The 14,844-nt window shown below is 38.9% G+C and overlaps 1 protein-coding gene across 1 annotated transcript in view; it reads right to left on the reverse strand.

The window, feature by feature from the left end:
- Positions 1-14,844, reverse strand: part of adgrd1 (adhesion G protein-coupled receptor D1) — a 28,328-nt gene that overhangs the window by 1,841 nt on the left and 11,643 nt on the right. The window contains exons 14-24 of the mRNA XM_034540545.1: positions 6,523-6,596; positions 5,888-6,011; positions 3,788-3,891; positions 3,550-3,661; positions 2,992-3,145; positions 1,146-1,212; positions 897-963; positions 693-784; positions 464-590; positions 325-366; positions 7-99 (exon numbers count right to left, since the gene is read on the reverse strand). Of these exons, the coding sequence (XP_034396436.1) occupies positions 7-99; positions 325-366; positions 464-590; positions 693-784; positions 897-963; positions 1,146-1,212; positions 2,992-3,145; positions 3,550-3,661; positions 3,788-3,891; positions 5,888-6,011; positions 6,523-6,596 (1,056 nt within the window). The remainder of the gene's footprint in view (positions 1-6; positions 100-324; positions 367-463; positions 591-692; positions 785-896; positions 964-1,145; positions 1,213-2,991; positions 3,146-3,549; positions 3,662-3,787; positions 3,892-5,887; positions 6,012-6,522; positions 6,597-14,844) is intronic.

The following is a 14,844-nucleotide window of genomic DNA, read 5'->3' on the forward strand; positions in this document are numbered from 1 at the left end:
ACTCACAATGTCTGAGTTGAATGGCTTCACATTGATGTTTCGGATGGAGCTGCTAGTAAGAGACCACACCTTGGTTTTGTGTTTGAAAGCAGCTCTGACCTACAGAAAGAAGCAGAGCCATAACTGTTGGTGGTGACAAATGTCAGGCAGAATAAATCTCGTCATCCTTAATCAGAAATTGGGGTTTCAGCAGAGAACATCGTCACCTCCCCGCTAATTAGAATAAATATCTAGACTAATTGGTGGTTTAAGCTATGTACAATTTTCTCAGATAAGACGTGACACATCAAAACATTTAAATATAGAATATATTTAGCATCATACCTCAGAGTTAAGAAGACAGTGAAACAAGAAGACAAAGAACCCCTTAGGAAAAGAGGAAAAAAAGGTTAACTTTTGCATACTTTTCAGAAATAGCTGCAAACATTTTGGAAAAGAAAAGATCCCATAGTGAAGAACTTACTTGTAACGAGTTGAATACAGCAAAAATATACAGGAACAGCAAAGAGTGTCTGTTGACAGCGAGAACACCAAAGATCCAGGAAATGCCGAGTATGGGCAGGAGCACAGCCACTGCCTTTACAGTCAACCTTGAGACAAAGCAAGAAGCAACCATGTTCATATTGTTTACCTTTGATAAAAGAACAATATCAAAACAGCACTGGTCTGATCGTGAAAACAAATTAACTTACTTGACTGCATTGGCATCGCCATGAATCTTGTAACTCTCTCCGCTGATTCGAGATATGATCCTTGTCACAGATATCAGAATGCCAATGTTCACCTGGAGATCAGAAAGAAGGTTTTATATACATTTAACACAGTGACACAGGAGGTAAGATCTTGTTTTATTCCTCCTCAAATACTACAAATGCTAATTGATGCAAATTTCTCACCACAATGACAAACAGAGCCGGTGCCACAAACGCCCAGATGGCTCCATTTGTCAGTGACAGCCAACAGCTGAGAAAGCAAGGACAGAGGCAGGGGTGAAAAAGAAGATCACACCGTGTTCCTCTCCAAGTAAAAATGCTCCCATGTCAATATGTAACGTGTACTTTCTTTTAACCTAAACATTTTTGAGTAACATTGAACACAGTTCTCTATAATTCGCAGGATTTTTTCAAAGTGCAGGTCCTACTTACTTGTCAACCTCGCCATAACTGTTCAGAGCTGATGTCATGGACACCACACATATCAACAATGGAGAGCCTGATCATATACAAAGAAACAAATACACATGTTACTTTCACCTGTGATGAGTGGATTAACATGCTGTGGGGCCTCTTATTTCTCCCACTGTCTTTGCACTGTGCATGTATCCTGCTGCGTTCAAGTACCAACAAAGAACACATTTATTTATGAATATGCATCAAGTACAGTTGGTTCCCTCCTCAAAAAACAGTTTTTAAAAAATATTCTAAATCAATCCTGCATTGTTCATATATATATATATATATATATATATATATATATATATATATATATATATATATATATATAAGATAAGATAAGATAAGATAAGATAATCCTTTATTAGTCCCTCAGTGCAGAAATTACAGGATTACAGCAGCATTGCTCACAGTAATAAGTAAAACAAGTAACAATAACAGAAATAAAAAATATATATATGTTTGCATGCCAGCAGTCTTCCCTTTAGTATGTTTATTAAGGTATTGACGAGCACTTAAATGTCTCTTACTGATAGCACTTTGTAGTTTAACTTTATTGAGGAAATTGTACTTGCTTGATTCTTGTTGTTCTGAGTTTGGACTCATGGTTTAATGTACTTATTGTAAGTCGTTTTGGATAAAAGCATCAGCTAAATGACATGTAATGTAAAAATTGAGTACCTTTAATTTAAATACTACAAACATACATTGATACACACTAAAGCAGAGGCTTTTGTTGCCTTGTTAATCACAGCATCAAAACAAGTTCCAGGCACTCAAAACAACAACAAGTTCCAGGCACTCAAAGCAACAAAGTAAAGCTAAAAGGCTTTGACCAAGGCCATAGACATACATTTCTGATACATCTAGGCCAAATAGTGATTACAACACAATTCATACAGTATTTTAACCTTCACAGTGTCATTTAAAAGTATGCCTCAGTTAATTTGAGCAAACCGCCTCGTGGCCCTTTTAAACATTTCATTATAGTGTCCAACATGGTAAACTCCACCCATGCTCGCACCTGTCTTTGGATAGAATGTAACACCCTGTGCTGGCTTAATTTATCTACTGTGCTGATGATTGCTAATTTCCCTGAAAATAACTTTTGGCTTTGGCCTAGCCCAACGGTTTCCAGCATGCTCGACTACAGTACAACGAAACGTTTACTGTGAAGAAGGAAATGAAAGATAAAGTCGTCAAAATCAAAGCTAATAGCAGCGACAATTAATTATAAAACAAGTATTTACTTTACTTTTTATGTATAACAGCTGTACTTCTAACTGTCAGACAAGTCTCCAGTTGGCCACACAAAATGAAAAATCACTCTGGCCTGAAAAAGAAGTAATAAAAAAAGGGATAATTTTTCCACTAATGGGTTCAGCATGTGAAGGAGAGACTATGTATTCTCCAGCAGCCAAAGACATACATATGTCCCAGATTCTTTTTTATCTGTCCATCAAACACCAGCTCACTCAGATCAGGAGAGGCAATTGTTATGTTGCAATGTAACTCAAATCAGATTTATCCAACATAGTTACTTACTTTTTGTAAACAATACTTGACCAATAAAGTCGCATACAAAATGGTCAAATTCTATTTACAGTATTGGCCTGGTGTGAGGTAGAGGTAGGACATTGGGGGAAATTAGGGTCAATAAAATAAGATGACATTATGTATTATGGAACACACATATGAGAAAATTACACCCAAGGACTAAGACAGGCATGTTTGTTATAGTCTGAAGCAAATATGGCAGCTATATCATCATCTGTGTTTTTCATCAGTGTGGTAATTAAATACTGAGGAGCAGACCCACCCCAGCCAATGCCGTAGTAGTAGAAGTGTTTGCTGCCCTCAGAGCCAAAAACCTTGACCACCATACTGTAGAGGTGGAGGCCCTCCACCAGCATCCAGGCGAAGGCGCTCAGAAAGAAGAAGTGAAGCAGGACAGCCATTACCTTACAAGGCAACTGACACAGGGGACAAAATCAGGAATTTTAGTCATCAAAACCTATTTTCACCATTATTTATTAATGCATTATTATCAAAAAGCATTTTGCTAATCGCTATTTGCCTTTTTATCTTTTTTTCCTCCGTTCTACTTTTTTGTTGCTACAGTTGACTGCATTTTTTTTCTTTTAGATTTACTATGCTTTCTTCTGTGAATTTAACCACGTAGTGGTTGTTTAAATTAACCACATTTTACATTGTAGTTCACTCCATACTTCATCTAAATATACACAAAATCTCGTAGTTAAATAAAAAGCAAGACACTTATCCCATCATTATCATTATAATTGTCACAATAAATGTGATCACTTATTGTCAATCATTATAATCATCTTCAACAAAACAATTTGTACTCTGGACGTACGGTGCCCGGGTCGAAGCGAGAGCTGATGAGCAGTAAGATCTCAGCCACCAGGATGGCAAAGGACAGGTTGGCGTGGATGTGGTAGCGTTGGTTACGGATGGTACTCACTGACCTGCAGATGGACAGCGTCACATTAACATGCTGTAGTGCGCAGGTAATAACAACACCTTGTAATCATAAAAAGTGAATGTTTTGAATACAAATGTACAGCACAGGTTGTTAAAGTGATGATACTCACGACAGAACTGCAAAAGTGACCAGAGTGATGGCGAGACAGAAGATGGAAATTGAGCAGCCGACATAACCAATGGTTGATAGTGCCACCCTGTGGCCAGTAGTGAGCTGTGTACAAAAACATTTCACCATCAACAACGACCTAGACAACATGCAATAACATTATTTTTCCCACATGGTGGGTCGGTGCCACAAATGCACACGAAAATCTACTTTAGCCTATTTCATTCATTTTATATAATTAGCCAGGAAATTCAAAGGGTTCCTGTGAAGTTTATGATGAATAACACAATACTGAGTCTCATTTGTATTTATCAGGCAGGCTACTCTCCAATATTGGGCATACCGCCATAAAGCTTTAGCATAATGGTTTGATTCCTCATGTCTGAATTAGATAAAACACAGACTCTGGAAATGTTTCTAGATGACATCAGATTATGTGTTTTTTTTTATGATACTGTAAATGTTTTAGAAGTTTTGGAGCTATGGTCTTTAACTGTAATTGTGCAGCCAAATACCTTTTTGTTATGATTATTGATTATGCAAAAAGCCTGTGAAGCTGATACATTGCGTTTCTCCATATGCATTTATCACATATGGCCCGGTGCATTGACGTTGTTTTGAAGTTCAGGCTATTTTGAGAGTTTGGATATGATTCTCCATTAACTGTCTTCACATGTGCCTTGTCATTAACAAGGGCAGAGGAGTCTCAGCCTTCCAGAAATGGGATATGTGGGATGTTCTCTTGCAGCTGAGGGATGAGGCAGCCCACTAATTAGAGACTGTGAAAGTAGAGCATCAAACAGACTTCTGCACTGGCCCTCTGCAATAAGAAGTCCTCTTTTCTATTTAAAGAAGCCATCGCGGATGCTGACCGCACTCCCATTGCACATATTCTGGGAGAACAACAAGTTATGTGTGACTGTGGTGACAATGTACACAGGGTTGGCATTCCAAAAGGATGCAGATAATATTAATATTAGTGTGCAGGACTGTGTTCAGAGAAGAGAAAGAGTGTTATACCAGATGTTTTAAGGAGACAGTTTTTGGAAGACGGTTGAAAGGGATAGTTTCTAGTTTCTTAAAAGAGTGTGGTCTTTGAGGAATGGACCACTGACCTGTATAGCGACCCAAAATTACCACATTTAATCATGGTTGTCTGAAGTACTTCTGTATAAAACCACCAGTAAATCCGTCATTGTACAGGTTTGCTCACTATTGACCTACAGGGAGGAACGATACACTGTCCAAAGGCTGAAGTGGGGACTTCTGGTTGGTGGTTTACTGTCTGGTTAACCACTGCTTCCTATTCAATTATGCTCCTACAGATGTACTTATTTTGTGACAAAGACATAGAGGGATGAAGAGACTTTTGAATATGGCTGGGGTAGATGGATAAACGTTCCTCTAAATAGTTGTGGGAGGTTCACTGTTTCTAAAAATGTCCTTACAACAGATGAAATGAAAAGCACTGTGGTGAAAATCATCAATAGGTCTTATTCACAGCAAGCATATTGACATAGTGGGAAAAGCACAGGTGTTACTATTTATGTTTAAAGCACGACAGTTTGACAATGAGCTGGCATGAAAACATATCAGGACCACAGATGTATTATAAGAACTAACAGACACAAATATGGGGCCCATGAAAATTGCTTGCCAAGCACAAAAGCAAAAAGTTTTTTCTGGATTCCGGGTTTGCCTCTTTGGTGTAGGCCACTGGACGTAAGTGTTTCCCTGACTGGCCCCACCTGTGTGTTTTTTATTGTCTGATATTATTTTTCAAGGGTGTGGAAACGTTTTACAAATATTAAAAGTCATAAACAAAGCAATAATTGACATTATTTGCAATTCTACAGCTTTTACAGAAGTCTCCTTTATAATGTTGGTCTGTGGGGGAAATGCTTCTCTTGCAGTATCCTGGGTGTCAACTGGGCACAGCAAGGCTGAGGTGGCACCAATATCCAGCTCCCTTAATACATTCATCACCAGGGCCCTGAAACTAAAGCAGCTAAATGGAATTCAGCAGTCATTTTGTTATTTACACCCGTACTTTTCCCACTGATGAATTGAGCAACTTTAAAGAGTAGCAAAAATGTCATACCTTTAATGGCACCACTTGCATAAGTATGGCAAAGTTGGTGAGGTGGTTGCACAAACACACAGAGTATGTCATGTTTCCATCGGAGCGTACGCAACCTTCATTGGACCATACTACCTCATTTGAACTGAAAAGGATGACAATTGTTTATTATTTAAAGAGACTCCTGGCAAGGATCCCTCAACATGAGCCATTGTGGGAGGCACACAGAGAATTGTTTTTCTGAATTTACTAGGGCAATATGACAGGGCAATCCAATAATTCACTTTTTTTTCTCTTGAGCTTCAGGGCAAAGGAGAGTAAGGAGAGGACGCCTTTGAATCCAACTAAAACATACTCCCTTTTAAAATGATTTATGCTTTCTTAATAGTGCTGTTGCTCCATTTATGTTATTTATTTTACAGAGGGCTGTTGCTCAAGATCCACCAAACTGAAGCAGGAACACATGTAACACTGTGTGATTTGAATGACAAAAGGGAAATGCACCTTTTCCAAATTATTGGTAATTACTTATGATTTAGAGACTTAATATAAGAAAATATACAAAGAGTCGATAACCAAGATATCAAATGTGTTTGGCTCTACATCTGAATGAATAATTGAGACATGCTGCATCTAAATCAGGAACACAGACCCACCTATAGTCCAAGAAGGCACAGTAGAGGAAGACTTTATTGCTCAGATTTAGGACTTGTTCTTGCTGTTCTTTAGTCTGAAAAAGAAGAAAAATAAATAACAGTAAAGTAAATGTAAAATTAGATCTGGAATTACCTGAGAAAAGTATGCGATACAGGAAAAACATTTGCTTTTGGATCATTGAATTACATGCAAAAAAACTCTGAGCAACCTGTTTGGAAAATGTACTTTGATCAAGACTACTATGTGGATGATTTATATATCTTTCCTTTGTGCTCATTGGCTTTTTTTTCTATCCATATGCTGACTGATCAGATGATCATATGATAAGTAAAATCTTAAAATACTGCATATTTTTCTTTTGTATCTAAAGAAAAGCAAACCACTTAAAAATGTTGCGTCTGATACAAAATAAAAACCCTTAATCGGTGCTTAAATGCCAATTAAAAAGGCTAAAGAGATCTGAGATCATACTAAATGACAGAGAAGATGCAGATCGACACCCAGCAAAGGTGATAATTACACTGATTGAAAATCCCTGCTGTCTTCAAAAATCTTATTTGATTATAACTCACTTTTTCCGTGTCATTCCTTAATATGAGATTTGGAGTCTCCGGAGACAGTGAGCTAATGGCTCCAGTACAAGAATGCAGTAATTGGTGCTTGGCCCTGATTTCAGGTCAAACCACTACCCTCCTCAATCTGTCATCTGAGGAAAACAACACTTTCATTGGCAGGTTGGGTGTATACTGAGAGACTGCACACCTCTTCTCATTCCCCAAGCCTTGACTCTCAGACTGAATAAGAGTATGATTAGATGGACTGTGTCTGCACTATTTCCTTCTGGAAAAAATGAGTGAGAGAGAGTGAAACTGATACTCAGGCTGTCTGTTCCCTGGCACATGTGCACAGTGATTCATATTACAAAGCATAGCACAAACTAGAAAAAAAATAAATATATACGACTTCATTGACTTCATTGCGTAACCAAATCGTTGCTCTCATTCTGTCTGTTTTGCACATGCAGCTCTTTAGTCATCATGTATTGAGACCCTCGAGATGAATGCAATGGATGGATATGCATATGGCCATTACAGCAGGCAACACAATGAGTCCAAGACCCTTAAGAGTGTCATAAATGCAACCTGTCATCACAAGCTGGCGGCCAGCTTTGAGGAGCTGCAAACAACCCCAGGGTTGAATTTACTGCTCCCCTGTGGGTTTTATAACATTGCTTGCTGGGTGTACATGAAAGCAGATGGAAGACAAACAAACTGTACTTGGCACACTGTAAGACTTGCTTTACTGTATCATGTTTGCTCTTTAACAATCGCTGAACCTTTAATGTTCCTGTGCAATGAAGGAAGACTAATTATCCACATTAAGCACAAATACAAACATTGGCTGGGAAATAATCAAATAATAATAATAATCAAACTATGATATGTACCAGACACAAGCTAAAGTATGCATTGACTAACAGACCATCACACATAAAAGGAGTGCTCTTTGGCCATGCTTCCTCTAGCAACTGTCTGTTTGTGGTACATCCCGCGTGTTTCTAGTGTTTGATATCTGAGGAGACGTGCAAGAACCTAAAAGTCATTGGTGAGTGTTAAAATGCACTTGGAGATCTGGCCGAGCTTTGCGCGTACACCATTGTTCCCTCGGTGCCCTGAGGCCTCAGCCACCAGCCAAGACTAGAGCTGGCGCTCCAACTCTTTATTAACAACAGAAGGCCAGCAAACACCGCCTTGGAAATCACTTTGAGCCTCATAAGGAGAATAGATGTAGAGAGCAAGAAGAGAGTGAAAGCTAGTTACAGCAGAGTGATACAGAGTTACAGCAGAGTGATAGAGAGTGACAGCTGATAGGTGAGAAGGGTTAGAGAGAGCAGAGCGGCTAATACATCCTAGATTGTCAAGGTTCTCTGGTGCTTCTGTATCACTATGTCTTCAATTAGAGCACCTGTGCTTACTTTAACCACAACCATGGTAGTGAAATACACAATTGTAAAAAAATATTTAAGAATTCAGTAATTAAGTAAAAGTATAGTATAAATATAAAGTATTATTATACATGCCATTATTAGATTGCTATTATCATTCCAGATGGTGACCTAACTATTTTATATACAGTATGGTAGGTCGTTTATTTCAGTGCTTCCGAGCCTCAGGGTCAGGCCTACTCCAAAGGGCCACAAGACAGGCGTCCCTGATAATTAATGTGGTAATGTGGTAAGTAAGAAAAGAGATAATTAAGTTCTGATATTAATTTTTTTCACACTTTTCTCTAATCTTTGCTTTTTGAGAAATATTTGGTAGTTTTACCTCTTTGCTATTAAAATTGTTTTTTTAATGTAATAATACATTTAAAGGGTGGACATAACCCTTTGGAACTGCTAACAACTCATATAAATCTGAAACTTACAAGAGGTGTAAGGTGTACACAGGCCAAAAAAGGTTGGGAACCTTTATTTATTTATTGTTTAAAGATGTATTGAAAAGAAATTTGTAAAATATATGGTTCAGATTAAAAAGCACTATATGTCCTTCTTAAATGTAGTGGAGTAAAAGTATTTAAAGTAGCATAAAATGGAAACTCAAGTAACGTACAAGTATTTCCTAATTGTACCGCACTTAAGTATGATACTGGAATAAATGCACTTACTCTCCGCCACTGGCAGCTATAATACACAGAGTGAGAATTGGGTGTTGTCTTGGATTTCAGTTAGCAGCTCCATGGGGGTATGAGAACTGTAACTTATGATGCAACTGTTTTGGCTGCCTTTTAGCTGCCTTGTGATCGTCAATACACGTATTGTATGACAGTGTTTTGCGTAATAGATATTTAATGGTGCAACCTGATGACTTGCTAAAAGCAACACACCCCTACCAGCCAATTACACAGCCACACCAATCAGCTGTGATTGGGAACAAAGGACCTTCAACATCAGCATGAGAGTGAATGGCTGATGGCCTCGTCCTTTCTCTGTTTAATGAACATGTTGAGCCTGTTGGATAAAACGATGAGGGATGAAAAAAGATACTCATGCATCACAAAAGCATTTGAGTCCCAGATGTCACGCAGCAACCAGCAATTTGTATAAGTGCAAGCTTCTCTGTCTTCTGTGGTGTCTTTCAGACCTACCATGACTAGCGGTGCTGGAAGCCAGAGTCCCGCTGTGGTTGAGCTAACTTCAGGAAATAGCAACAACATATGCCTCTGCAAATCCCAAGACATTTGACAACTCTGGGCTAATTTAAATCTGAGCTTTTGACAGCTGGTTCTCAAGCAAGGCGCAAATAAAGAAAAGATGGAGAAATCTACACACCACTCATCATTCTTGTTTCAAAAGTCAATTCCAGACAGGCTGGGGCTGGAAGAAATATAACCAAGAGCACACACACACACACACATATACAAACACACACACACACACACACACACACACACACACACACACACACACACACACACACACACACACGTGTAAGTAGTAAGAATGATTATCCTGCAGTTTTGTATTTAAAGTATGCTGCAGTGCAGTGGACAATAGAATTTCTCAAATTGAATGCAAGCCCTAATTGACAGATTATTGACCATGAAGGTTCATTCTTAACTGTAATTTGAAAACAGTAATTTTACAAACCAAAGTCTTTCGTTTTCAGTCCATTTACAAACTTTTTCCAGAGCTTGATATTAGCTTGAGAACAAGAGATGCAGTTGGACACTACATAAATGGTTAGTAATTGGACCTTGAATAAATATGAAATATCACTTGCAAAAGAAATCCTGCTCACACCCACTCATTCCATCCAGCATTGGTACAAGAATATGCAGCCACAAGAGCAAAAGAGCAAAGGAATCTAAATACAGGCTTTGGTTGTGCTAAATTTAAAAAAGCAGGGAAAAAAAGACACGACTGAATAAGTAAGTGATCTTCTCCTTTTCCTTCAAACGTTCCAAATATTTGAGAGCACAGAAAGCCACGGTGTAATTTGGATGGCACTTTCTGCATTTGGTATAGATATCAATTTAACAGTGAAGTTGTCAGCAGAGCCCATAACAGCCTTAAAACCCATCAGTCACACTTTACATAATGACAAAACATTAATTAAAGCAACCAGCATCTTCTGTTTTTGTGGAAGTGTACAGTCGGAGAAAGTGTCAACAGGGGGGCTATGATGTAGCCAGGTTTTGACAATGGCAAAATTGTTCTGCATAACAACGGAGATGCTATGCATTCCCCAAAAGCTACATTGACTGCTCTTAAATTTAGTAAGGGAAGGAAACACTTTAATACAGTATGTCTGGGAAAGGCACACCAAGGTATAGTGTAACATTGCTCAGTCCAGCAGGCTCAAAAAAGACTAACCACAGCTCAAAAACTTCACCCGGCGTTTGAGAAAGACTTGTCCGTTTAACCACCTTTAGGTCAGCATATAAAAGGATCACACTGACACAACCTGTGGCTCTGATGGGGTACAGATCTCTGCGTTGTTGTCACAGGGTTTTTCAGTCAGAGGTCAGACTTAAGCTGATCCACATACAGCATGTGGAGTAACAATCTGAGTCCATGCAGTAAAACACAACTGGCCTTGAGTGAGATCATGCCTTCAGGGGAAATGTAATAAGACATGCAGCTGTGGTCTCAGCTCAGTCTCTGAGGTAGACACTTAAAACAACGAGATGTGTTGATAGGTAGGTATGCAGGGTGTGAGGAAACTGGGGTCAATTAAAACCCTGAAATGACAGTTGTTTTTGATAAGGTGAGCGTGATGAAATACTGCGGCTATTTTTATTCAAAACAACAAATATGACTTTTTGAAGTAAACTCACATTACAACGAAAAATGTTCCCCATGCATGAATGCACATGTTCCCACAGGCTTTCATATGAGACCGGTTTCTGGCTTGTTTCTAAAGGAGCATGTTTGCATTCATAAGTTGAGGGCTGCATATTGAGCCTTGGTAAATACATGTAAGGAATAAGAATAAATACGATTTTTTGTTGATATAGTTAGGTGATATATTTCCAATCCTGGGGTTAAATAGCACTCTATGTAAAACTGTCAACAAACAAAATAAAATATAAGCACAAATGATATCATGTTACGCAAAGAAAAATCTGAATACAGACTCAAAGCAGATAACAATGATACTTAAAGTTCCCACACTGTGAGAACATGAACATGCTTATGAGTATGCCATGTATTACTGATTGTTTAGTCGAAAACAAGGTAAAAGTTTGCATTTCATTTTAGTTTTAGTTCTTTTAAATTCCTTTTATTATCAGATAATTACACAAATAAAAAATAATTAATTTAAATTCAATAAAGTTATAATCCACACTTGCCCCTTATGAGACAATAAGCTTCCTAGTTACTGTATGCTATAGATCTGATGGTGCTGACTGCACACACAATTCATGATCCCAACAACCACAATTTTAGTTTATAAAGGTTTAACGTCTCCCAACATCTTGCAACCAGATACAAAATAATTTGCTAATTAACATTACTGCTCATGGCTAAGAATTTGTAATACCTTCTATGCCATTTTTATAATGGGAACACAATTTAGTTTTTTTAAAGACTTTTAAAGATTCGCAAGTTGTTTTGCCTTTGTATATCCTTGTTATTTATATAATTTTCAATAGTTTTATCTAGACATTCTCAAACCTTTCTACATCTACAAATCTTTTCGACACAAACAAAAACAAAGGATAACATTTTCTGAGGACAAAGAGAGAATCATATAAACAGAATCAGGACCCTTTCTACTTTATTCTGAGCCCAAGCTCTGCTCTGTTCAGCACTACCAAGAGGTGGTGGTTGTGAGGTTTGAGTGGTGATGGAAAGGGGGTGCTGAATAGGAGGGTCCGTATAGAGAGACTCTAAATCTTTTGGCAAGGGAGAAATAGCTATAGCCAGACCTCCATCTGTGATTGATCAGCATGTTGGCTCACACAGCTTGGTTTGTATGCGTGTTGGTGTATGGATGGGTGTGGGTCCCTAGAAGAGAGAGAGAGAGAGAGAGAGAGAAAGAGGAGAGTTTGTGACCACAACGTTTAAGCTGGGTGTGTTCTCGGAGTTATAAAAAGACTGGCAATAAAGAGCACTTATTATTGTTTAAGAAAGGACTGATACCAGCATTGGCATACACAATTAACAGCATTGGTAACAGAAAGTGTAAAATAAACTTTGCATGTTTATTTTCAAAGTTTCTGAACAATTGATCCACCAGCTCCAGCAAGTCTAGACCTCTTTGTAAACACAAGCCACCCCGTTTCCCCTTCTGCCGCTGACCTCTTTACTCTCTTTCCTGTTCTTTAAATCATGGGAGGCAGCCTATGGATACAGTTTAATGGACGACAGTCACGAACAGTTACTTGTCCAGTCGCTTGGTGAATATTTGAGTAATGGGTAAAGAGTAATGTTCTTCATTGTGAGTAGAAAATAAGTTGTTATTTGAGCATAGTTTTGGGAAACAAAAGACTTGAACAGAGGAAAACAGTTAACGAAGAAATTGACTTGCACATTGGAATTGATATTCAGGTATTAATTAGTGAGCCTTAAAGGTGCTTATGGGTGGATTTTGTTTTGGTTTGCTTTGGACAGAGCCATGCAAACTGTTTCCCCTGTCTTTAAGCAAAGCTATGCTAAACAGCTGCTAGCTGTAGCATTATATGTATCATACATAACTCTCCAGCAGAAGGCAAATATTAAATGTCAAACAATTCTTCTCACGTTGAAATTATATAAAGGTGAATTGAGGGACAGATAAAGGCCACCTGTGCTGCCGCCCGGTTCCACCGTTTTGTCTTGGCCCTTCTTAAGAAGCCACCAACCTAACACATTGCTTTATAAGCCCGTAAAGTCAGGCCCATTTGTCAAAATCTGTTTTTTAAATCCTCTGAGTTTTTAGCCTGGAAATCCACTTTGCTCATGAAATCAATCTTTCCGTTCATTCACTTCATACCATCAGAGTGATGCTTTGTCGGAAGACGAGGACAGCAAGAAGGTGTCGGCCTTTTGTATTAATGTTTAACTACGCACCCTGATGCCCCCCACCCTCCCTTTTCTCTCCCTAGGCTCTCTCAAACTGAACCTGAGTCAGACAGCAGTAATAAATCACTGATGGAGCCAGGGTCCAATCAACACCATCGTCGAATGCCGTGTGAAAGTATGTGGGCCTCCTGCAGCCTTGATAACATCTTGTCTGGGTATCAAACCTGCTCTGTGACGTGTGATGGCTGCACCTCGGCTTGGACTGAGTCAGCTGGGAATGGCATGGCCTCAGCAGGATGTTTCAGTGTACTCAGAGGGCATCAATCAAGACTGCAAGGTCACTTAGACACAAACCACATGGCTTTGACCTTCAGTGAGTGGTACCTGCCACGACACAAGGTTCTTCACAAGTCTGTGACCTCATCAATCCACGATACAATGCATTTTATCATGGCAGGTGTCAGATAGAGAACATGAATGACATTTGGTTCTGAGCCATGAAAGTAGGTGCCTGTTTGTACAGAACAAGAGATGGCACCTAGGACTTGTTACCATGACAGCACGAGAAGACAGATGAGGATGACACATTTCAGGATGACACATTTCAGCTTCAGACACACTCAGTCCCCCCGCTAAGTTTTAATGAAGTCACTGGGTGTTTGTCTACTTTCTGGGGATAAACAGAGAGGTCAGTTGCAAATCACTTCCTCTCGGACACTAAACTGGTGCTATGAGAGGACAGCTAGGAGGTTTAACTTCAACACAAGAGCGACATAAACAATGATGGGAAAGGTCGGCCTCATACTGTGTGAGCCACCCTCCCTGCCTCCAAGCTAGGGAGGTGATAAGTATCCACCTGCTGCCAAAGACATTAAAACTCCAAAAATAGTTGTATTTTGATGAAATCCAACAACAGGTCTGTGCAGCAACGCAGCTACAGAAAAACAAACCTTTTTCTGAACGCGATCACAGCCAGAAGTGCTGTGTGCCAAATTACGATGTAGCTCCTACATATAAATCTTTGCCTGAGCTATGCTGGCTAAATTAAGTTGAAATATGCTGGCATGTTGCATTCCAATCGGTATGTGTCGTGTTAGTAATAAGTATAACAGCATATTTCGAAATGGGATTTGAGGGGAAAGAATGTAAGAAACCTGATTTATCCTTACATCAGAGGAAAAGGCAATCCAACTAAAATAGAAACACCTTGACTCAACAGACAGCAGAGCTGGTGAGCATCTCCAGCACTACCATAACAAAGGAGATTATAAGCCTTCTCCCTTGGTGTCTGCTAAAACAAACACAGTAATCA

Source organism: Cyclopterus lumpus, chromosome 9 (assembly GCF_009769545.1).
Source record: "Cyclopterus lumpus isolate fCycLum1 chromosome 9, fCycLum1.pri, whole genome shotgun sequence".
In the NCBI taxonomy this organism is placed as follows: Eukaryota; Metazoa; Chordata; class Actinopteri; order Perciformes; family Cyclopteridae; genus Cyclopterus; species Cyclopterus lumpus.